This window comes from Microtus ochrogaster, chromosome 10 (genome assembly GCF_000317375.1).
Source record: "Microtus ochrogaster isolate Prairie Vole_2 chromosome 10, MicOch1.0, whole genome shotgun sequence".
NCBI lineage: Eukaryota > Metazoa > Chordata > Mammalia > Rodentia > Cricetidae > Microtus > Microtus ochrogaster.
The window spans coordinates 14,300,577-14,324,938 of record NC_022016.1 but is presented as its reverse complement, the minus strand read 5'-3'; the positions used below and the strand labels follow the sequence as shown (position 1 = coordinate 14,324,938).

Below are 24,362 nucleotides of genomic sequence, written 5' to 3'. Positions count from 1 at the left end.
TCTCTCTCTCTCTCTCTCTCTCTCTCTTTCTCTGTGTGTGTGTCTGTGTTTCTGTCTCTGACATAAAGAAAATTCCTGTACCTTTCCATAAACTGTAGCTTGAATTCTCATGGAGATGTGAAAAGGCAGAGAACCTAATGCCTGCTAAAGTCCATAATTTCTTATGACCTCCCACGTAGCAAAGTGTTTGGAGATGTCCTGTAGACTTCATTAACAAAGGTGGTTGCACATTAGTGGCAGCTGTCAAATGCAGGGCTATCAGATCTGGTGAAGTTCTCACTGAGCCTTCTCCTAGTCCCTAGAATCATGGCTACCCAAGAGTACGTTGCCATAATCAAACATTTCTTTAGAGTGGTTATAAAAAGCCTAAGAAAACCATAGTTTTCAGTAAGGCTACAAAATGATACTGTTCGAAATAATTTAAATATATTTTAATTACGTAGACGCAAAAAAGGGCACTTTGGCATCTTTGGGGTCTGACCCGTGCTCGTTTCATTTTATGACCATGAATTCCCCCAACACCAACATTCCTCATTGTGTTTAAACTGGATACAAAATGAATAAATAAGTAAAACTGTCTTGAAGAACAAAGTTAGTTTAAAAGAGAAGTAATCATTTTGCATCTTATCTATGATAATCAACATTCTGTTGGATACAACTTGTTGATTTATTTAGTGTGCTCATAGTGGTAGAGAAAGTCAGAACATGACAACTAATTCATATTCAATCAAAAGAATAAATCCTCTTGGCTGTCAGTATTGGTCCAGCAGACTATAATAATCTTTATACATAAAATATATTTTTGCTGAAGTTATTGCTTCTGAGAACTATGGGTCACTCCTCCTCATTTTCCGTAGCTCTATCTGGTGCAATCATCCCTTGCAATTAGCTTACCTCGAAGACATAGAGACTGGATGGATGTTGGCAAGGAAAACATTTATACTGTGACACACCCCTCGTCCATTTCAACTAAAACATCCAGAAAGAAAAGAATACACTCTGTAGTTTTCTGGAATTGATTATTGCAGTAATATATGCTAACTATATTTGGTAGAAGGAACATAGAACTGCTAAAGAAGTCTTAGGAACTACATCCTCAATGCATTATATAAATATTGCTTGAAATTCATGCCAACAGGCATGATAAACCTTTAATTCTGGTTTGTGTCCTTTCTGAGCTTTCTTTGGAAAGAATTGCCGACCTCATTTGGAACAATCTTTGGACCTGTCTGCAGACTCTTTTAAGAGTACTTAGTGTAGATTGACCTTGAGTTTACTCTGCAGCTGAGGACCACCATGAACTCCTGATACTTCTCTTCCCAAATGCTGGTACTGGAGGTGTACACTACCCAGCCATCTTACTTTTAATATTTTAAAGAAAAGAAGCCTACAGCAACATTTAAATCAGAAAAGTGTTAAAATATAAATGTTTAATTGAGAAATACTGAATCAAGGTCTCTAGAATTTTCTAAAACATTAAATTAGTTTACGTCAACAGGACAATACAAGCGAATTAAAAACAATCCTCTACTCTAATGTTCAAAAATGTGAGCCTACTGTAAGTTTTCTGTGAATGTTTTTAAAATTGTAAAAATGAGCAATGGATAAATACATATTTAATAAAACTAAACTTTTCATATTCATATTTAATGGCAGTTGACAATATGTGGTCGTGGCTCTCACATATAGGGTATTTTGCTTTGAATTTTGCCAGGTTTTACTATCAGATTCTGACTCTTGCTTTCATTACCATTCGCCAATATGTTAGATGCATATGTTTGAAAATATGTGCTGCCTTAAAGTATTAGTTATCTTAGCAATAATGGGGCTTCTATTGCCTTTGCAACATTTCATGTTTATTATGCAGTGAGATGAAATTGTAGATTAGCACTGTAGGATGGGCTTTTCAGAGATGGCCACTAAATTTTACTCACTGATTTCTTCTATTACATCGACATTTCTGATGACATTGAAGGTTTTCTCTCATTTCTTAGTATATTTTAAATTTATTTATGTTGATTATAAGAACTAGAGTAATATCCAAGTACTTGATATTCATCAGTGGGCATTTTATTTTATTTTGGGATTGATATCTTTGTGGACATTAAATTGTCAAGTAGAATATAAGTAACCAAATATAAGAAGTGTTTAAGTATAATTTTATCTCTTCATCTATCATTTATTTATTTATGCACATTGTGTGTTTATATCTATATATAAGTGTGTGCAATGAATCTTTACTGTGTGTGAACATATGTATATGTGTGCAGGTGTAAATGCCTATACAAACATACAGAATTCAGTGAGTAACATCAAGTTTCAAGCTTTTTTACTCTCTGCCTTATTGCCCTGAGAAAAGGTCTCTCATTGAGCTTGGAGCTAGGCCAGTGACCAGTTAGCCCAATGACCACTCTCTTTCTGTCTCCCACAGTGATGAAATTGGAGGCATGCATAGGCAAAGACAGTTTTTCAAATAAGAACTGGAAATTTGAATTTAGATCCTCATCTTTACAAAACTAATTATCTTACCTAGTTTCTTATTCCCCAAACCCTAAGAATAATTTTTAAGACATATATGTACTACACTTCCATTTTTTCTTTTCTTGGTTATTTCTCAATTTTGATTGTGATCAATGCTGGCATAATTCTATTCTAATGTATGGTGATTACATTTAAATTTATATGTCCAATTTTTCATGAGTTAGTAATGTCAAAATTGTTCCCTATCCTTGATGTTCAGTAAATTGGTATAGGTACTGTTACAATACAGAAAGTCTTCTAAGTAAAATGACATATGATGCTTATAAAATAAATCTAGTATATGAAGTTGAAAGAATGTCAATAATGAAGCCTAACATGTAAAAACTAAGAGGAAAACAATATATGCATAAATATGTCCACAGATTTGTTTATAAATATGTTTGTGTACTATGAAAACAGGAATATAATGTAAAATAGATCTTCAGCGTAATATTTGGTATGCAATATCAGTTGATAGGTGTTAAAATTAATTTTGTCTCTAGATAGCCTGAAGAAAGCAAATATGTTAGTGTTGAGTCCCCTTAAAATATTTTCCTGTATATTTTTCTAATGATCATTAAAATGATGTATTTAAGCATTTGGGAATACATCTATTCATTTTTGAGCACTTTTGTTTTCTCTATGAATCTTCAAATCATATTGGTTGTTTCTAATTGAAAATCTGATACCAAAAGAATGGCACTCTTTATTCCACCCTCAGTTTCCAAGAAGTGTGATTCTTGGTATCCATAAGCTGGTTTTGAGGATGGTAGAATAAAAAGGCAATGCGTGTCTCCGATGGACACACTGAGTTGAACATGTTGAAGCATTTTGCCTTTGCATTGTTTTTTCTAAATTCCATTATTTTTTAAATCACTTACAATTGAAAACTTGTTATGTAAAGATCCATTATCAATATATATTTTTTTTTTTTTGGTTTTTCGAGACAGGATTTCTCTGTGGTTTTGGAGCCTGTCCTGGAACTAGCTCTTGTAGACCAGGCTGCTCTCAAACTCCCAGAGATCCCCCTGCCTCTGCCTCCCAAGTGCTGGGATTAAAGCCGTGTGCCACCACTGCCCGGCTCAACATATTTCTTAATATATATCGGTACTAGATGTAATGTGGGCTTTCATTCCACAAGGTTGCAATCTTCTGGTGTCTAGTGAGACCCAGTGTCCCTCTTCCATTAGGCATGTGCCTTCCTGTTTGGCCTGAGGCCTCCATAGAGCATCCTTATTCACCTAGGTGAGCACCTCTTTCCTGAGGAGCTTAGGTATCCACTGCAGATTTCAAATTTAAGAAACATGCTTTTTACCCCAAACCACTTCAAAAGGAGCCTATAAAAGAAAAGGAAGGAAAGCTTCAAGCCTATTAGATGACAAGATTTTCAATTGAGTCATCTACCCAGTACTGTATTGTCCAAAAGTTACAAAGGGAAAGGAACCTGTCCTCTCTGGGGTGTTGATGTTCCTATTCAACTTATTATTTAGCAGGAAGAGCTCTTTTTAGAACCAAACAGAATTATATCAGTTGAAGCTGTGTCACTAAACAAGAATGAAACATTAAGACCAAACAGGAATACAGGGAAGATAAAATAAAAGAAAAGTCAAACAGTGTAAGAAAGCAAAAGTTAATTAGATTTCTACAATGGTTTCAGTCAGTGTCAACTGGTCATCTTAGACAAGGAGCAAACCCCTACCTAGTGACTGTTCTGAACTGCTTTGGAATTGTCTGTGTTTCTAATTCTTGAAATTCAAACTAGCTTCTAGTTTGGTTTGAATCACACGTTAACACGGACTTTATTATTTCAAAGATTTGTGGGAAATAAGGGGAAGAAATTAGCAATATAAGTGTAGAAGAATTACTATCATATATTCATTTGTATGTACATAACACCAAGAAACCCATTCATCATCAGGTTATTGGAACCCAGTCACAGTCATCCCACCTGCCCAACGGCTCTTTGCAACCATTGTAGCATGAACCAGGCTTTTGACTTTTACCTCTTAGAAAATACATTTTCCTTTTGCCAGGTACCATATGTTTTTATTTCTTCCTCAGTCCCTTGCCTTGCCTCTTGATCTTTCATGTTCCTCTGTCTTGGTCTTTCAAGTTGAATATGAGGTCACTCACTGGGCAGGCGCTGGGAAAGAATGATAACCTGTTTGGAAGGCGGTTCCCAGAGACATCAGATTAATGAGTATGTCAAGGTACAGGCACAGGCTTTGGGATAGGGGGTGGAGATAGAGGGGCAGGCAAGGAATGTTATTGGCCTTGGGCATAAGCATGAACCTGAGCAAGCCACCCTTTTACAGCATGCACAGACACCCAGACAAAACACTATGCTGATGGCTAGGGTGCCTAGAAATAAAACATAAATCCATTTAAGAAAAAGGGTGAGGTTTTCTTATTCTGTAATTAAGTTTCAGGAAAATGGTTGTAAAAGAGAAACAATATATCCTATATCTCCAAAGACCTCCTTTCCTGTGAAAATTATATCTCAAGCATTATTTGTAAGTTATATCATACATCATGTACAAATCATGTTATTTCATGTGTGTTTGAGAATTTGTATTCTCCAGTTGCTAGAAAAATACTTTAGAAACCCCTTTTGTCCTGCTGTGCCCTATCTTTATTTGTATTTTATTTTTGTTGTTGTTGTTACATTTTATAAAATATACTCTATTTCTCATGTGAATATGGGAAATATAAAAATATTCAGTCATATCATATTCTACCATTCCCTAATATCCAGGGTAATGGTTAAATTACTGAGCAATAGTAATTTATGTATTATGTATTATGTATGAGCACCAACAATCAGACAAGACCGAGGCAAAAGCAGCCTGCTAGATGTGGAGACTTGTGGACCTCAGTATTTTGTATAATGGTTTGAGCATAGATAATGCAGTTATGAGCTAATAAGGAAGATTGGATTATTAAACTTTATTGAGTATTTTAAACTGCTAAAGTTTTTATTATTTATAATATCTCATGTGTGACCTTTCCAAATTATCAGTCAGGTGACTGAATGACTGACATGAAGTGATCATAGTTGGCTTCTGTTACCATAATTTGTTGATAAAGTACATCTTAGAATCTCACTATTTTATTGTAGTTTATGAAAGAACCATTTAGGATGATATGCTAACATTCGGTCTAATCGTTAGACTCTATGATTTAAATAACTTAATCTAGGAATTGCAAGTAATTATTTATACTTAATGGAGTTTTGTTTTACTTTTTTTTCTTGGTTTTTTTTTTTTTTTTTGAGGGGAAAGAGTTTATTTTATTTTGTAGTCTGTCAGTGAAGGAAGCCAAGGTAGGAGCCCCAAGTAGGAACCGAGGCAGGGACAGGGACAAGGAGGAACACTGGTCACTGGCTTGCTTCCTCCGGCTCATACCCAGCTAACTTTGTCATATAACTCAGGACCACCTGCCCAGGAGTAGCACCACTCGTGGTGGACTGGGTCCTCTTGGTAGCAGTCATGAAGGTACACCACAGACTGTAACCGGTTAAGATAAAATTTTGAAGGGTTATTATTGCTCAGAGACTCTGTTAAGGAGTTAAGGTAGAATTAGATAAATATAATCAGTGCCTTAGTTAGGGTTTTATTTCTGTCAAGAGAAACCATGACCATGACAAGTCCTATAAAGGAAAATATTTTGTGTGGCTGTCTTACAATACAGAGGTTTAGCCCATTGCCATCATGGTAAGAAGCATGGTATCATGCAGGTAGATATGGTACGGGAGAAGGAGCTTGAGTGTTCTACATCCAGATGTGTAGACATCAGGAAGAGACAGAACCACTTGGCCTGTCTAAAATTCTAAGACCTCAAAGCCAGCCCACTGATACACTTCTCCAACAGGGCCATACCTACTCCATGCCACACGTCCCAATCTGTTCAAATAATGCTATTCCTTATGAGCCTATGGGGTATCATTTCCACCCAGACCCCCATAACTGGAAATAACACTGAATGCTACATAAGGTCCAAGAGATTTTTTTAAAAAAATTTATTCAGTTATTTGTCTCCTGATCCATGCCACTTCCATATTAGCATATTTTTTGGTATCATCTGTGTTCAGGTCATTTTTAGGAAGCAGCCATATTGATGAGACTTGATGGGTGTAGCTTCTGACATTTCTAGAGACAAAATTTTCTTTTAAAAAAACCCTGATCCTCTCATTTTTGCAGTCTCTCTGCCCCCTTTTCCACAGAGATTTATGAGCCTTAAGTGAAGTAGTTGTGTATGAATCCATTGAGATTGTGTTCCACAACTGTGCATTTTGATCAACTCTGGGTTTCTCTATCTGTTGCAAAGAGAAGTTTTGTTGATGAATAAAGAGAACCTCACTTCTCTCTGGGTATAAGAACAGATATGTAAAATGTAGTTAGGAATTATATGTTTATATTATATGAATCATATCATATTTTACACTGTTATTTGAAATTCATTATTTTACTGTGTTTACAACTGATTTCTGAGATAGATACATAATTCTACTTATATTCTACTTCATATTGTGTACATATTAAACTATTCAAGGCATGGGAAAATATTCACCATCTTATGCTTACCCTCTTGGAGTGTATAAATCAACTTTCTACAAGGAGGCCATCTCTGAGGATGCAAGGGCTTCTCTCTTTATTACGTGTAACGTGTACTTAACTAGAAGAGTTTCTGAATCCTGGTGTTAATGGTGAGTTCAATCCTTTTCCTCCCTGTTTTAGTACCAGGGCAGCCACTAAACTTCAAAGCAGAACCTGAATCTGAAACAAGTATTTTGCTGTCTTGGACACCACCACGTTCAGATACCATTGCCAGCTATGAACTGGTCTACAGAGATGGGGAGCAAGGAGAAGAGGTAAGACAAAAAAAAAAAAAAAAAAAAAAAAAAAAAAAAAAGACTCGAAACTTGACCAAAAATCCAAATGGATATTTGGAGATTTGAGGGTGGGGGCCATAAAAACTACTGTTCAGAGTGAAGTGTTTTTGATTCAACCCCCTGAGTAATATAAGCATCAGGTCTTGGGGAGAGAGAAATCCACAAAGTGGAGGAACACTTTTGTTTTCTACAATAGCTCATAGTATTTATTTTGGTTATTATGTTAACACATGACTGGTTGATGAATTTGTTCAAACTTGTTCAAGAGAAAAATGCCCATAGCAATTGTTTACTGTCATGTTAAGCATTATTTTATATGAATATGACTTCATATAAAATGTTAATATGCTGTGAAACTAAAATAATAGATTTTTAAAGCTATAGAAATCAAAAGACAAAAGAAACACCTTACCATGCATACTTACCATTATCAAGCAGAGCTCTAAGATTCTTTAAGGGACTCTCAATTTTCCCTAAGAGGTCGCCATTAGTCCACCATTGTCTGCTTTCTTCTCATTGTCTTTCAATTCTCCCAGAACAGCTCGCTAAGCTCTGATCGTTCATAACTCTATTCAATTATATGTTTATTTGTATTTTAATGTTTTCTCTGGGCTGATGCTGTACCTGAAATTGTTTAACCATAGACAGATTAACTTTTGCTAAAATGAGAAGGCAGATTGAATGATGTAGTTCTTTGCGTGTGATGGAAGCCTTCATAATTAAAAACAATTAATTTTACTTAATTAAAATTAATATTTAATGGGTATAGAAACTTTTTGAACTGTATGCGATATAGCAGCAAAAAAGTCCTCAACTTATTTTTGAAGAAAGCAACATTAATAGTCTTAGTTTTTAGAAATTATTAGGACTGTCACAAGTAGTTTTGCTACCATCGGGAATTTCAGATCTCTTTAAAGTTTTAGTTTGTTCTGCTTGTATGTTTTTTCTTAAATTCACCAAGTAACTAAAAATGACCTTAAACTCCTGATCCACTTGCCTCTCCTTCCCCCAGGGGTGATTTTATAAGAATGGATGGACAACAACATCTGTTTTTGTTGTCTTTGCTTTTGTTTGTTTTTGCTTTGTTTTGCTTTATGGTAAGGAATCCAAACCTGGGTCTTCTGTACATTATGTATGCTGTGGTCATAAAATGAGCTATGTCCCCAGTCCCTTACTTCTTTTTAGAAACATCATGTGAAATTCTGCTAGTTTTAGTCATATGATATTTGCTTCTCATTTGGATTATAGACAGTCTTGATGAAAACCTGGGTATGTGATTGAATTATATTTTGCATGTCCAGCATCCTCCATTGTCAAGGTTGTCTGGTGGCTTTTACCTTTGTGGTCACAGTACCTTGTCCATCTTTAGGATGCGGTGCATCTGGTCTTTACCTCTCTTTGACTCTGATTTTGTGCACTGGATAATTGTCAGCGTTGGGAACACCAACACTGGTATATTTATTTCAGCCTCCTTTTGTGTTCAGCCTCCTTTTGGAGAAATATACTTTTTCAAATATGGCACATTCATGACATAATTAATTCCCAGCATACTCCTGGATATTGTTGATTCTTTTTACTCTGATGTGATAATGGCATATAGTAATGCCAGAAGTCTAACATGACAAATGTTTGTTAAGCCATATTTGTACCAGCTCCCAGGAATATAACCAACTCTTCTTGTTACTTGCAGCAGCGAATCACCATTGAGCCAGGCACATCTTACAGGCTGCAAGGGCTGAAACCAAACAGCTTATACTACTTCCGTCTGTCTGCACGCTCTCCTCAAGGCCTGGGTGCTTCAACAACTGAAATATCAGCTAGAACCATGCAATCAAGTAGGTGTCTCTCTTTGCTTCCTTGTTGCCCATTTCTCACTAGGAGATGCTTATAACAATTCATTTTTTACCAACAAAGAAATCTGTTAATGTGCTGAGGCATCACAAGTTTCTCTGTGGCAGTAAACACTCTACTTTGGAGACACTGCACACACAGGACCCATGCTGTTTTTAAATATGGTCCAAGTAATAGGCCTTACTTTCCACATTCTATGTAGAAACTTTCAGAGTTGTTAGTCGACCTGAGAAATGGGTGCAAAATGAGATCTGTCCTCTTCCAACAAATGATATGGCTGTCTGAAAAAAAGTTCTGCTTGAAAACACTGTAGAGAAATCAGACAAGAGCACGTTAGAGAATGGACTGGCGAAAGGCAAAACAATTTCCTTTCAAACTAGTGATTATTATGTATTGGTTTCTCACAGAAGGAAAGCTCGGTCCATACAACTGCTTTCTGACTCTGTGAGTGTCTGCGTAGACATTGGAAAAATGCACAGAAAATATCTATTTAGATAAATCTGAGAATAATGGAATCATAAGTAGCACATCTGCTCCCTGCATGGTGTTCTGTTCCCTTGATTTCCCTATCTCTGCTGTGCCTCTGTCCTACGCGCAGCTGCAGTTTCTTATAATGGGGCTGCTCCATGCTCAGAACATAGTGTTTTCCATCAATATTACCGAAAAGATTGCTTTTGGTGGAAAATGTGATGTCTCCTAATACCATCATTTGCTCTTTGATAAGTATTGACAATTAGACATCCATTCGATTTATCCTTGAATAGTTTTGCAGCTATTGTCCGGGATTTCTGGGTGTAGTATTTTGTCTATATTTCCTGACCTAGTGATTTGGTAATTTGATGGTAAATAATTGCTGAGAAAATGGCCAGCTTATTTTAGAATGGGCAGTAAAAGTGTGTGCTTTAACTCTTAAACTAGTCTACTTTCGTTGAATTATTGTTTACAAAAATGAAACTACTGAGAATAAATTGTATAATTTCTAGATGATTCTTTGGGGGGTTAACTAGGTATTTTTAATTGCTGTATTGTTGACCTTTTGTAAGGGATAGCTGATTATTACCAATTTTACCAAAATTTGCTGGTGGGATCTAATTCTTTACTAGCAATGGTGTCACACGAAGAGTTATAATAAAAAAGCTGAAAGCTGACCTAGGGTAAGTACAGTCAGAATCAACAAGCCTGACATTGCCCTCGGTAGGTAAATCTTGACCTGTGCATTCTCATCCTTTAATGATTCTGCATGCTCATTTTATTTGGGCTACAATCAATATTAGATTAATACTTTTCATTAAAACTGGTCAGGCTGACTTAGATTTTTTTTTTTTTTTTTAGATAGGGTGAACCCTTTTATGTTTGTTGGGTTTTTCTTTTGTCTTTTTTTCCTTAATTGAATGCAGTAGGAGGGCATCTATGAGTTACTGCACCCTTGTACACCTCAGGATCCTTCCAGAGATGAGTGCTGTGTATGAGTTTTCCCTACTCTAGAATGTCAAAGAAACACATACAACGGCATCAGTAAATGGCATTTCTAGAATCTCAAGTTTATAAATTGGAATAAGTAGAGAGTTGGGAGGTGCTGGATAGTCAGTAGAGTGAGGATGGGAGATACCAAGGAGTTGATTTAGAAGAAGAATTTAAATTGCAGGTAGGTAACTTTGTTTGAGGCTCTATTATCACAAGGTTTCATTTTCACGCATTTCCCCCATTCATTATTTAACAGTTATTTTGATCATTGATTCATTTTTTGTTTACTCATGTTACTAAGCCAAGGTACATGAATTTATGTTAAAAATTTTAAGTTTATTTTTGTTTTTTCTGCCCTTATTGTTCATTTATTTATTTTTGCCTTTTCTTTTGTTTTATCATTTTTTTCCAACCACTCCTGTCGTTTCACTCAAATCCTCCTTTAACTCACTACCAAAATAAGAGCCCTCAGCTCCTCCTCAAGATATTAGTTGCATCAGCCCAAGTTCCACTAGTATTTTGGTAAGTTGGCAACCTCCACCCGTGGAAAAACAGAATGGCATTATCACTGAATACTCCCTCAAGTATACTGCAGTGGATGGGGAAGACTACAAGCCTCATGAGGTTTTGGGAATTCCTTCGGATACTACCAAATACCTTTTGGAACAGCTGGAAAAATGGACTGAATACCGGATCACTGTGACTGCCCACACAGATGTCGGCCCTGGCCCTGAGAGCTTATCCGTGTTGATTCGAACCGATGAAGATGGTATGTTGCCTCCGCTCCGTCAGTTCGCACCTTCTGACACAGTCTGGGTCTGCTTTTGCTAGGCTAACAATTATTCTCTTATTTTTTTCTGCTCATCATTTTTGATCCAACATTTCGATTATGTACCTGTTTTTGCCAAAGACCTGCCTTTCCTACATCTTGGGCTTTTTTTCTTTTTTTCAATTTCAGTACAACACTTTTCTGCTTTTTAAAGGGACACTTTGCTCCTGTGGTCCTATGATCCAGATTTTCTCTGTACCTCCATCTCACGTCTCCTATATTTTTCTTGGCATTTTTATTGAATTCTCTTTCATTGCGGATTTAACTTTCAAAACTGCCACCTTCTTTCTGTCTTTTATCTTGTGATTTTTGGCATCTCTTGTATGGAACGGCCTCTTGATATGAAAAAAAAAGAAGAATCCATATAGTCAAGAATCTTTTTATTCTGCTATTAAAAATGAAAACTTTAAAAAAACACACAACTATCAACAGTCTGTTTTTGTTATTATTTCAATGCAATACTTCTTTGTGCTTTAATGCTTTGGATCACAAAGCATCTTCCTTGGCTTTTGTACATTTTTTTTACATGTTTTTCTATTTCTCTGATACTCTTTTTTTCTTTTTTTTCTTCCATTTTGGTTTTTGCATCGGTCATGGTTTTTGATCTTTTCTTAAAATGTAGAGCAGATTGGTTGAGCATTTTCCTTAGTTGAAGATGTTTGCGTTCTTCAATGAAGCATAGGGGGTCTACCCATTTTTAAGTAAAGAGAGGACTCTCGCTGGGTGGCAAGTGCCTGTAATTGTCTTTTACCCGTGATGTTTTTGCAGTTCCCAGTGGGCCTCCTCGCAAAGTCGAGGTGGAGGCTGTCAATGCCACGGCTGTTAAAGTCTCGTGGCGTTCACCTGTGCCCAATAAGCAGCATGGCCAGATAAGAGGATATCAGGTGCACTATGTGAGAATGGAAAATGGTGAGCCCAAGGGCCAGCCCATGCTGAAGGACGTCATGCTGGCTGATGCACAGGTGAGCCTCTTTTATTGTTTAACATTGCTTCTAGTCTGGGTTCAATTGCTAATTTTTTGACACCTTAAAAAAACTCACATAAATTCTAGATTTTAAAACCCATTGTTATATGTTTACCTTTTACTTAGAAGTAATATCAACTGAAGATAAAGTGAAATAAAATGCTTTTCAGTTTTGAATACAAGTCACTTTAAAAAATAGATACTATGCTCTTTATATCTATATTGAAATTCACATTTCTAATGTCAAAAATAATGATGAGTTTAACTTAATCAAAAGAAAGTATTTCAAGCTATATTTTGGTCAATAGGATCTAATTTCTGCTGTGTTTAAACTATTTGGACCAAGTTTGATCTAATTTCTTAATGTATGATTTTTTTTTCCACTAGAGAACAGACATTTTTATTCAGGGGACAGAACTCAGCATTTTATTCAGTATTTCATTAGGTCACATATTTTATGAGAATAGTTGTTTCCTATCCCAGAAGGTGAAGATAATAACATAGACGATAAAAATTGAATTAAGGTTTCCAAGAGAATAAATGCGTTCTCGTGTACTGAAGCAAGTTAAGAGAATTCCTAGGGAGCAGAGGGTGATGCCCTGTCAGTAAAGTGCTTCCAAAGAGAACCTAAGTTTATTTCCCAGGTCCCATATTTTCAAAAATCCAGATGTGGTGGCTACATTTGTAATCCTAGAGCTGGGAAAGCAGAAATATGTATGTGTTCAGGTCAGCCAATCTAGCCTGCTTCTCAAGTTCAAGATTAGTCAGAAACTCTGTCAAAAGGAAGTGGACAGTACCTGATTGTAATACCCCAGGTGGTCCTCTGGCCTTCAAAATCACACAGGTGTCCATGAATCCTCACACAGATATGCCACAAAGTCATGTATACACTATTGCATACATAGTCTATGAAAACAAAGAAATTACAAAGAATGAGTAATTTGTGTGTGTGAGCTCTTTGGTTGACCTCAAGGAAGTGGTTCCCAACCATGGAGTCCCTACCTGGTTTTGTAGTTAGTTCAACGCAAAGCATCAAATGTTTTCATTTTTCCTATACCTTAGAGGAAACCTCCCCTAAATTAATGTTTAATTAATCTACATGTATCTCAAATATTTTCCTGGGAGGGAGAGGAAGACACCAATTTATAACTGCTTTTTTGGAAATGGCTCATAGCCGAGGGCCTAGCTTGCCATTGCTGTATTGACACTCATGGGATACTGTGGTTATACAATATGTAAGATACGGGATGCTTCAGTTCATGGTAACTGAACAGAAGAAAAGGATGGGGTTTGTGAAATTTTAAGATTAGAAATGAAAAGGTCTTTCATATGAATGTAGAAAAGATCACAAACTAAATGAAAACTTTTATAAGAATTGCCCAGTTTTATTTTCTTTTATCTCTGAAAAATATGAACTAATGTTTGTTTCTACAGTGCTAATGAAAGCATTCACCCTCCAAAGACTTTATGTTGTCACCTCACAAAAATGTTTATCTTTGCTTCTAATTTGAAGCATCCTAATGAAAGTCTGGGAGGGATCTAAATTGTAGCTCTCTCCTGTGGCTCTCACTTTTGACTGTTTTGCGAAGAATTCTGCAAATATAGCTGATGTAACATAGAATATGACTTTGACAACACTTTTTATTACATATAGGCATTTTATTCTAGTCCTATTAAAATATGTAGATGCAATAAAGAAGGAAGGTAGAAAGGCAGATTCAGGGGGTCTTTTGGACTTTTTCTATGCATACATTTGCTGGTAAGTATGGACTTTAATAAATATGGAATCATATTCTATGTATATGTGTATGTGTATACACACATTTCTAATCTCCATTGTTTTGGTTCCTAGAACTACTTGCTCAGTTCCTCCTGAGGGCTTTGTGTCTCATCAAGGCAGGACACACTTGTCAGTGGGGTCAGCTTTGCATAGCCTTGTACCCAATAGTATGTTGGGTGTCTTCCAGTCCCCAAATCCATTTATTCAGACTTCCAGAAAACCCCATTGTAATTGAATAAAATGGGTACATAGTAAAGAATTTTTTTTTTTTTTTTTGGTTTTTCGAGACAGGGTTTCTCTGTGGCTTTGGAGCCTGTCCTGGAACTAGCTCTGTAGACCAGACTGCTCTTGAACTCACAGAGATCCGCCTGCCTCTGCCTCCCGAGTGCTGGGATTAAAGGCGTGCGCCACCGTCGCCCGGCTTGTAAAGAAATTTTATAAAAACAGAATTAAAGAGGTTATCAAATGTTTATTTTTAAAAAAGATACTTATGAACTCCAAAAAATAGTTTTTAAAAACTGCAACAGTTTCAAATATTTGAGGGCCATCAAAACTCAACTTGATTTTTATAAACCTTTATTTATATGGCAATGCTTTTAAAGTAGATTGTTTCTATACTGTAATGATAATAAAGTTATTCTTGCCATTTTAAAATTTCAAATTTTGGAAACAAAAGCATGATCATGCTTTGGAATCATTTTTTGGTTTTCAGGTGTTTAACACTATGAAACTGAATCATTGTCTGCCTATATGTGGCTAATAAATTTATATATTTTTCTATCTTCTATTTTGACATTTGTATATTAATTTGTTGTTTCCCAAATTTCTCCTCTTTATTTCTTTTTTATTTCTTGACTCTATTGAAATTTAACTACCTCTCACAAGTCTTCATTGAAACATACGATTTCAGAATAAAAAATAACAATTTAAATAGTAAATTAATTATATAACCCAGGAAAGAAGTGAAAACTGATGGCATAAAGTAGTATGAGGTCAGAAATATTAGGTATATTGGCTGCTTTAGTAAGCCATATAGTTAATGAAAAGAAATCTAAGCTAGTTTGAGCAATAACAATGGCACATAATTACCTTAATCCCCTTAAAGTTAATGTCTGCATCGTAATGCACCTATTCTTTGGAATGTTATTGTACATGTTGTTTTAATGAATGCATTTTCCTATTTTAAATTAATGGAGGCTAACCTCATCTTTATAAGGGTACAAGTTTCTCTTCATTTATTTTTATTTTGTCCCCTTTCCCCAATTTTCTTAACCTCAATCAGTGGGAAATTGATGATACTACTGAACATGTGAGTAAATTTTTACTGTTTGACAAAAAAATCAGACATTATATGCTTGCGTTTCTTCAACATCAATCTTTCACTTTCTCATGATTTGTTTCACATTTGCTTGGTTGCATGAACTAATGGACTGTTTTTAATTGGTCTTAACTATGTATGTACTTTTCAGTTTGTTTCTCATTTTGTGAATTGAGCATGGTGCTACTTATTACATAAGGAAGGTCATGACCTCATAGTATGATTTCTGCTACTAACTCCACCTTATGAAACAGTTAGAGGAAGCATGCTTTAAATGGATTTTTTAGAGATGGGTTACATTGGGTATTTGATGCAGGTTACTAATATTTTCCACATTAGAGTTATATAGTCACTATGTCACATAGTGTAGACCTGACACTGATTAACTCCACCTAGACCTGGCTAAATTTCATCACAGAAAGAAAAATTGAATGTCATTAGTAGGTAAAGTCAAGAAGTAAAAAGAGTCTCACAGAAGGGGTATTTTCTTTAATGTATATGAGTAGCTTATGTTACCTTTAAAGGGTCAAGTCTGTGTAAGATAGTCATGTGAGATTAAATGTATCATCAAAGTTCTTACAAGAATTAGCAAGAAGGCTAGAAATATAGAAAAAGTTCTGAAACCATTATAATGTAGACAACAACATGTCCTAAATAAAGGTACAAAGTCTTGGCAATAAATGACAATGCTAGTAGGGCTATAATTTTAGAGATAACTGCTAGGGATGCTAGTGTACTTGACAACAGCAGAAAAGATGACTGGCAGTTCTATTGGTGACAGTATCTGTCCGTTTTGGAGCTAGGGAAGAAATGTTCACTGGGTCAAGCCATGGAGGCCAATGGAACTGTTTTCTAGTCCTGTGACAATGAACCTTCTAATTGGACACAGATAAAAGATTTTTGTAATAAAATTACTGAGCAATAGAGCAAAGAGGTAAACTATGACAGCTGAGATGTCAATAGGAGATTAAGGAATATTCATTTCTTTTCCAGAGAGATAGTGAAAAATATTAAAAATAAATGTAATGTAGACATTACAAAGAGCATTTTCCTGTTTTTAGACTGAATGGAATTAACATTTATCAATCTTTTGGTATTCATTATTATACTATATGTAAAGCATATAGAGGTGAAAATGCTGTAAACATTGACCTTCAAACATTGTGTTCTATAAGGATAGGTAGCCCTAAGACAAATCAAAGCATTTTAAATGCCAGCAAATGAACTCAAAGGGTGTCATTAGATTTGATGTATAAATATTTATTCGCAAAGCATAAGATTGGCAAAGCATAAGATTAGTTTTGGAGTTTTTGGAAAATATGAATAGTGTATCAGGTATTTTCTAAGACTAATACCCATAGTAAGAAACACATTTATAATAAGGTCATGTGCATACGTATATTTGAAAGAAATAAAAGTTTTATAAAACCAGGTTTATCTTTAAACCTGTAATATACTCAATATTTTTTACTTAAGTCCATTGTAGTCCTTATTTTGTTTAATAATTGTCATGGTTGAATAAATCGATTCCATGAGCCATGCAATAGACCAATACTTCATTTAAAAACAGTGACTTAATGGGTAAATTGGAGCATGAAAAGATAGAAAATATGAAAAAAACAATAATTATTTTTCTAATTTACTCATACAATGATCAAAATTCAATAAAATTTAAAGCAGCAGAAATGAAAAGGAAGCAGCATTTTAAGCCAAATATTGATGGAAACTTGTGGGTGAAGACCTTAATGAAGAAAATACGATCAAAAGTAGCCTCTGAACTTTAAAGGGATATTATCAGTCATTAAAATATGTAGCTAGGGTCTACTTTGGAGGTTGTTTTCTAGTTTTTAAAGTTGAACTTAATAAAAGACACCAGTGAAAAAGCCACAGGGAGACAGCCAGCAGATTCTACATTATATTGCTACTTGGAGCAAAGGGCCAAGTTGTGGCTACACATTAATTTGGGATACATTCCGAAATGATTATTTCAAGTGCCACAATAAGTGCAGTATTTTCTAAGGTTAAAAGAAATAGGCTGATAGCTCTGGAACAGAATCTGAGGAACATATTTAAGAGGCAAAAGTATAGGTGGGATAGGAGATGATGAGAGGCACAGGAACTATGGCCTTGAAGTGGTTACATTGCCTCACCGAGTAGCCCAATACCACCTTGCAAGTGCATTCTACTTAAAGACAATGAGTGTGGCCCAAGTTGTATCATGATTGTGATAGTTGGGTTATGTGCAGTTAAGTCTATTCTAGTACATAGGACTTGAGCTGTTTCAATGTATATCACTTATAGTATCATATAACAACCTGAGCAGATAGAAAGACATCTGGCCATCCCTAATTTTATGGATGAAAACCTTATAGTAGAATTAAAGTTGTGACAACCTTGACGACTTACTTCTATATGCCCAGGTTGTCTGCTATCCAGCAGGAATCTTAGGAGACCTTGCAGAAAGTTAGCCATTATCATTTCTTGAATAATCAGTTTGTCCACCATAATGTATAATACTGTTGCCAGGTAGTTACTTGGTCTGGGTGTCCTCTGTGATGTTAGTGAAAACGTTTCAAGGTCCTAAAGATACAATATATTTTTCTTTAAAAAAAATTTGTCTGTATGCCTGAATAAAATCTCCAAGCACTCAACAGAATGATATTTGAATTGTTTCAATTTCCACATTGATGATATTCTTATTCTTTTGGGAAAGTACCTTGTCAAAGCTGTCATATCTGGCATCAGTGTCAGCAGTTATGTTCCATGGTATCTGTAAATTACCTTGCCAAGAAAATTTCTACTGTATTTCTCATGGTCTAGTCCATCACTCCTCACTCACCCATATTGCCAATAGCTTTGGAAGATAATGACATTGAATACTTTCTGAAATGTATTCATACACTGCTTGAAAACATGCAAGAAATGAAGTAATTTGTTAATTGGTTTGTATGTGCTCTGTATGTTTGTGTGGAACGTGTAAAGATCTATGGAAAACACCAGAATGAGCCACTAGTCAGAGCTCTAGTTGAAGGTTGATTTATCATCCAATTAGAAAAACAGTTCAATTATTATCCACTATTAGAGTCATCATAGCTCTGGGCCCTTATTAAAAGAAAACTAAGAATTTAAACATTTCTGGTTTGTCATTTGAACCTTTTCTATATTGTCAGAAATAATTAATAAGCACACATTACTGATATCATAAACTCAAGTCTCATTCTTATTTGTATGGCCTATTCACTAAATATCCAGAATATTCTCATTGTATGATGATTTTATTCTCAGTTTTTTAATTAAACAGTAATCATTCCCTAATATCTAAAAGATATTCTTTGATATCAACAATATCTAGATCTATCAGGTGAACCATTTACCTAGCAACTTTCTTGGAGCAGAAATACCATGTCTTCCCCTTCAACACTCTGGCTGCCACTGCAGGGCATCAGTGTGGGAAAATGCTGCCACAAAGTCCCAGATAGTGTGTCAGACTGCTGTGATAAACCAGACACAGTTCCAAGAATTTTCCTGATAAAATTCACTTATCTTCCATCAGCTCTTTGGGGTTCCAGTATTCTATGTTGGGAAAAGTGGGTGTAAATAGGTAAGCAGTCCTGGATTACCAAACCAGTATATATTTTTTTTATTTAAACATTTAAGGAAGTTGAAATTCAAGTGTTTCAGGAAGTCTTGGTCCATATTTCTTTCTTAATGATTCCTCGTGAAAGCTGCTTCTGAGGATGTGCAAATACCCAACCTCACTATTAACACCAAGACCCATCTCCATAGCATGAGCCGAAGGCATGGAACTTGTGCACTTAGCATGGCTTCAGGGCATGTTCAGGCATGCACAGAATGAACATCAGCCACCTTGCTTTGCTCCAGGTTCTCTCTTGCAAGCTCTGAATCAGTGCTCTTATTGTGTGTCGTTTCAGGACATGATCATCTCTGGGCTACAGCCTGAAACGTCCTACTCCCTCACTGTGACAGCTTACACCACCAAAGGAGATGGTGCTCGAAGCAAGCCCAAGCTAGTGTCCACCACTGGGGCAGGTAATGTCTATTGTGCCCATTTGTACCTTCAGCCCTATTTCAGACTTTCAGATGGTATGAATCTAATCTACCATTTTTTTCTTATGATGCACTGAAAGGAAATAAAATGTTGTGATCAACTTTGAAGCATTTGTCTAAGCTGGACAGAAAGAAGAAGATCAAAATGTATACAATTTCCAAATTACCCTGCCATTCATATTCAACAAGTCCTTCTTTGAGTACCCACTATGTGCCAACTACCTTTTACAGTACCAGATAGACAATAACACAACGAAAGCATTTCATCTCATTAAATTTATATTCTGATCAAGATTACTAAATTAACAAATGAGCATGTGGGGAAATTTCAGGATATTCTAAGATAAAATGGAAGGATGTAGGCATACTACCTCCTAGGGGCATTTAAAGGATAGAAAGAGACTTAGAGGAAGGCTGGTTTTAATCCTATTACGTATGTTCATTGTTTGTTTTGTATGACTTGTTTGCTCATTTGGTTGATTTATTTGAGACAAGATCTATTTAAGAATTAGCCCAGACTGACATAGAACTTGTTTTCTCTCTGCCTCAGCCTCTTGGGGCTATGACTGCAGTCATATACCACAGTCCCTAGCAGAGCAGGTTATTAAAACTGAATCTTGCAGAGAGGAGCAAGATTGACGAAGGTCACAGAAAAAGGGCCTCTAAGTAGAGTAGTCGCGCAGTGGTTTGACACCACCCACACAAAAACTGACTTTGTTTCTTTTCCTGTTGTAACGGACGACTCTGGTGAGTTTAAGAGAGAAAGGGCTGATGATGGCATAAAGAAGAGTCTGTCAGCCAGAGATGTTAAGGGCACAGGAATCTGAAACAGTCCATCACATTGCATCTCCAACCAAGACACAGAGCAATGAATGGTAGTGTTCAGTGCGCTTTCTCCTCTTTACTCTGTCCAGAACTCAAGTGCAGGCAGTGTTGCTACTCATGTTTAAGCTGAGTTTTTTGGCCTAATTGAGGTCATCCCCAGAGGTCTACCTTCCAGGTGATTCTGTCATGTTAGCAGTTAGCATTATCCATCACAACCTCTCTAAAATGGAGTTGCCATCTTGATTGGGTTCATGGCTTACGGATTTATGTTTTCTCATTTTCTCCCTTAATCTTTTCTGTGAGGCTTTAAAAGAAGATAATTGCACAAAGATGGAAAAATATCAAAAGGCAAAGTCATTTCAAGTTGCTCCTTCTAGAAGGACTGGAAACTTCTTTGGTGCTTCTTAGACTTGTCTTGCTTGGCCACATAGGGAAAACCAGCAGGAAGAACTGGCATCACAAACTGACAAATTAAGGGGTAATTACAGAAAAGGATTCTCCTCCAATCCTATCACAGAGCAATCTCCCATGGAATTTTTCTTCTGTGGTTTTGATTTACTCCTCCTGAGATGCTTCTTGCACAACTTTATGTTTCTGTCTTTCTACAGAAAGACAGAAAGCGGAGAACAGCTGTGATGTTGAGCACCCTCCTGGGTGCCATCTCACTGCCAAGTTTGTCTAAATGTCATAAGATTTGCCTCACTTGCGTTCTGCCACCTGCAATCGCCTCAAGCAGCAGGAATACAGATGGCAAAACTCCTTCAAGCAGAGATTTTATTCTTTTTTTCTTTCCTTACTTCTCTCCTTCTTTGATTTCAAGACTACCTTTCTATCAAACTATTTGTGCCACACTGGAAAACTGACATTCAGTGAAGTCATGGTGGCACAACATATGACTCTGAGTATAGGAACAACCGGTGTTGGAACGTAGATACACGATATAATCCCTGACATGGAATCCCACATTGAACAAAATAGGGTTCTTCTGCTTATATTCACATACTTATGTATTGCTAATGCCTGATGTGAATTGAAATCCCTACTACTCATGAGCTGAGACCTAAGGACAAGGACATAAAAGCAGAGCATTTATAGATAAGCAACCCAAATCCTCACAAAAGGAATGACTTACTTTTTATAACATCACTTTTCATTACTGCACAAGATTTAACTGTGGGTCTTTTTCATGTTGTCCAATTATTTTACAATTTTCTTCCACAATTTCCATTCTTTTTGTTTTAACAGAGAGGCTTGGGTACCAAAATGAAAATACACACAGTGTAGATAGATACTTGAGTCATACTTATTGTCCTTATAAAGACCATCTAATGCTCCTGTACTATCTACCTGCAAGAAATCATACCTTGGCCATGGCTTAGTTCTGTGCAATTAGTGAAAAATTAATGAAAATTAATTCATTTAGAATACAATCACAAAAATTCCTCTTGTGTATCTATGTCCGCAATGAACTCCTAGTAACAGTTATAAAGGCATATTATTATAGCATCTATGGATAATTTTGGAATCCCCTTGAAATTTTATATTAACATTAAGAATCTTGATTGTATGCTTGATTGTATATCATTTATAGAATCTGTAAGCAATCAGTCCTTCAAAGAGCAGTACTAGTACTAGCTTAATCTGTGTAAACTTTTATACAAAGGAGCTAGCTTTTCTGTGTTTGATTGATTATGATATGTATAATTTCTTTGTTAATATTCTCACTTTTCTTTATCATAACTAGTGTACTGCCTAAGGCTTTTAGATTTAAGACAACCTAAAACTTTATTGTTTGGAGGCCTAGGGAAATGGCTCAGTGTTAAGAACAGGAATGCCTCTTCCAGAGGACCTGAAATACCCATGACATGACTCCCAGTACCCATGTAAAGGGACTCACAACCACCAATAACTCCAACTCCACAACATCCCACTTTCTTTTCTGGTCTCTGTGGGCACCTGCACACTAATGTCCACAAGCTGCACACAATAGCTACATATAAACACAATTCATATAAAATACAAAATTCAAAGTTTCTTTGATTTGACAGTTTCTGTATATTGTTTTATAAATTTCCCCACTCTGTTGATCAACTTTATTTAAAGGTGATGAAACAGCAATGATTGAGAATTTGGAAGTAACAGGTTAAGAGCAATCAGCTATGCTCACTGATAGAAGTTATTTAAGTGGAGAGTGAGTTTAGAACCATTGAGACTGAGGTCTAAGTTGACCTCCAAAATTGATCTTGCAAATGTTTGTTTAGTTAACCACATGTATTAACCATTTCTACTGCTCTAAAAGATTTTTAGAGTGTGAATAATATGATAAGTGAAAAGAACTGAAAGTGAAAAAAGAGGCTTTGACATGTCCCAATGGTCCAAAATATACACTGTCATATCACAAAGGTGCACGCAGGGGAATTAATATGTCATGATAAACACTGTTATCTTATTGACTATGTAACTTGTCCTCTGTGTCTACTGTCTACAAAGATGAGGTCAAGTCTGACTTTTGCCCTCCTCTGAGTGTGTAAGACCCTTCTAACACTGTCTAAGCTCTCAAGCATTAATGAGGTACAGATAGACCACTGACTCTGTTACCAGCCAGACCTTTAAATGTTGTCCCCACTATCACCAATGAACCTTGATTCAGAATCTTTATATAGTGTGATCTTATCCACATCCTTACCTTTACCGGTAGGGAGACTTACATTTACGAACATCACTACCCTGTGAACCTTCTCTTTCTTGCTCTGATCCCTGTATTTCTGGATACAAGGTTTTGTGCAATGCAAACAAATTGTAAATATGTCCTTATTTACAGTGCATATTGGTGTCCAAAACAAAGTGGTTCTATTGCCATAATATGAACTTTCTGCAAATTCTTTTTCACAATATATGGAGTGATGTGGAACTTGATTCTTTGCCCTTTTTCAGTCCTATCATTTCTCTTGGTAGCATATAGCAGCGCTTTAAAGCCATTCTCCCAACTTCTTTAAGCTCCATGTGTTGTTGTGTTGTCATTCTTATGCGTTGTGTAGAATTTGGGCTTCCCTTCATGGGGCCAGCCTGTCATACATGGCAATGTGAGTTGTCTCCTTAAGATGTCAACATTCACTTCTTTAGTGAGCTCTTCACATGGTATCTTGTGTTATTTCGAGTAGCTACCTCAAAGTTCTTATGCTTAGTTACATTTCTACCTAGAAAACAAATGACTATTTGAGGCAAAGCCAAGATGCTTTGAACTGTAGTAGACAAGAGTGGATCAGAAGTGATGCTGGTCCTTGTAGAATATTATTGAACCATATGGTCTCCAGCCTAAGAGCCTTTTATCACGGAATACTATGGAATGTAACAACATTGAAAAAGAGTTTACATATTTATATATTAGCTTTGAATCTTATGGAAGAGCAATTGTGTATTTTGAGTAAGGTATCATTATTGTTTATAGTTTGCCAGTCTACTATATTTCTGCTAATTTGAGCCTCAACTGTATTTTAAATTGAATCACTACCTGGGTATTAATAAAATAATATTGTAAACAGAGACTATGCTTTGTTTCCCACCTGCCCAAACCTGAATAATCACACAAAAACTGTATTAATTACAACATTGTTTAGCCAATGGCTTAGCTATATACCTAGCTAGCTCTTACATCTTTAATTAACCCATTTCTATTCATTTATGTCTCACAATGAGGCTATGGCTTACAGGTAATGTTCTGGTATCTTTCTCCTTTTGCTACTACATGGTGTCTCTTTTGACCCCACCTACTCCCTACTCCCTATCTATCTATCTATCTATCTATCTATCTATCTATCTATCTATCTATCTATCTATCTATGTCTATCTATC

General features: G+C 36.0%; 1 protein-coding gene across 17 annotated transcripts in view; it reads left to right on the top strand.

Annotated features, from left to right (window-relative positions):
• Ptprd (protein tyrosine phosphatase, receptor type D) overlaps nt 1–24,362 on the top strand; it is a 192,124-nt gene that overhangs the window by 13,976 nt on the left and 153,786 nt on the right. For 10 of the 17 annotated variants that reach the window (XM_026781867.1, XM_026781863.1, XM_026781865.1 and 7 more), the window contains 6 exons: nt 7,257–7,390; nt 9,102–9,246; nt 11,190–11,495; nt 12,324–12,517; nt 15,582–15,608; nt 19,550–19,667. In XM_026781867.1, coding sequence (XP_026637668.1) covers nt 7,257–7,390; nt 9,102–9,246; nt 11,190–11,495; nt 12,324–12,517; nt 15,582–15,608; nt 19,550–19,667 — 924 coding nt within the window. The remainder of the gene's footprint in view (nt 1–7,256; nt 7,391–9,101; nt 9,247–11,189; nt 11,496–12,323; nt 12,518–15,581; nt 15,609–19,549; nt 19,668–24,362) is intronic. The other 7 variants (XM_005352666.2, XM_005352665.2, XM_026781872.1 and 4 more) reach the window with 3 other exon arrangements.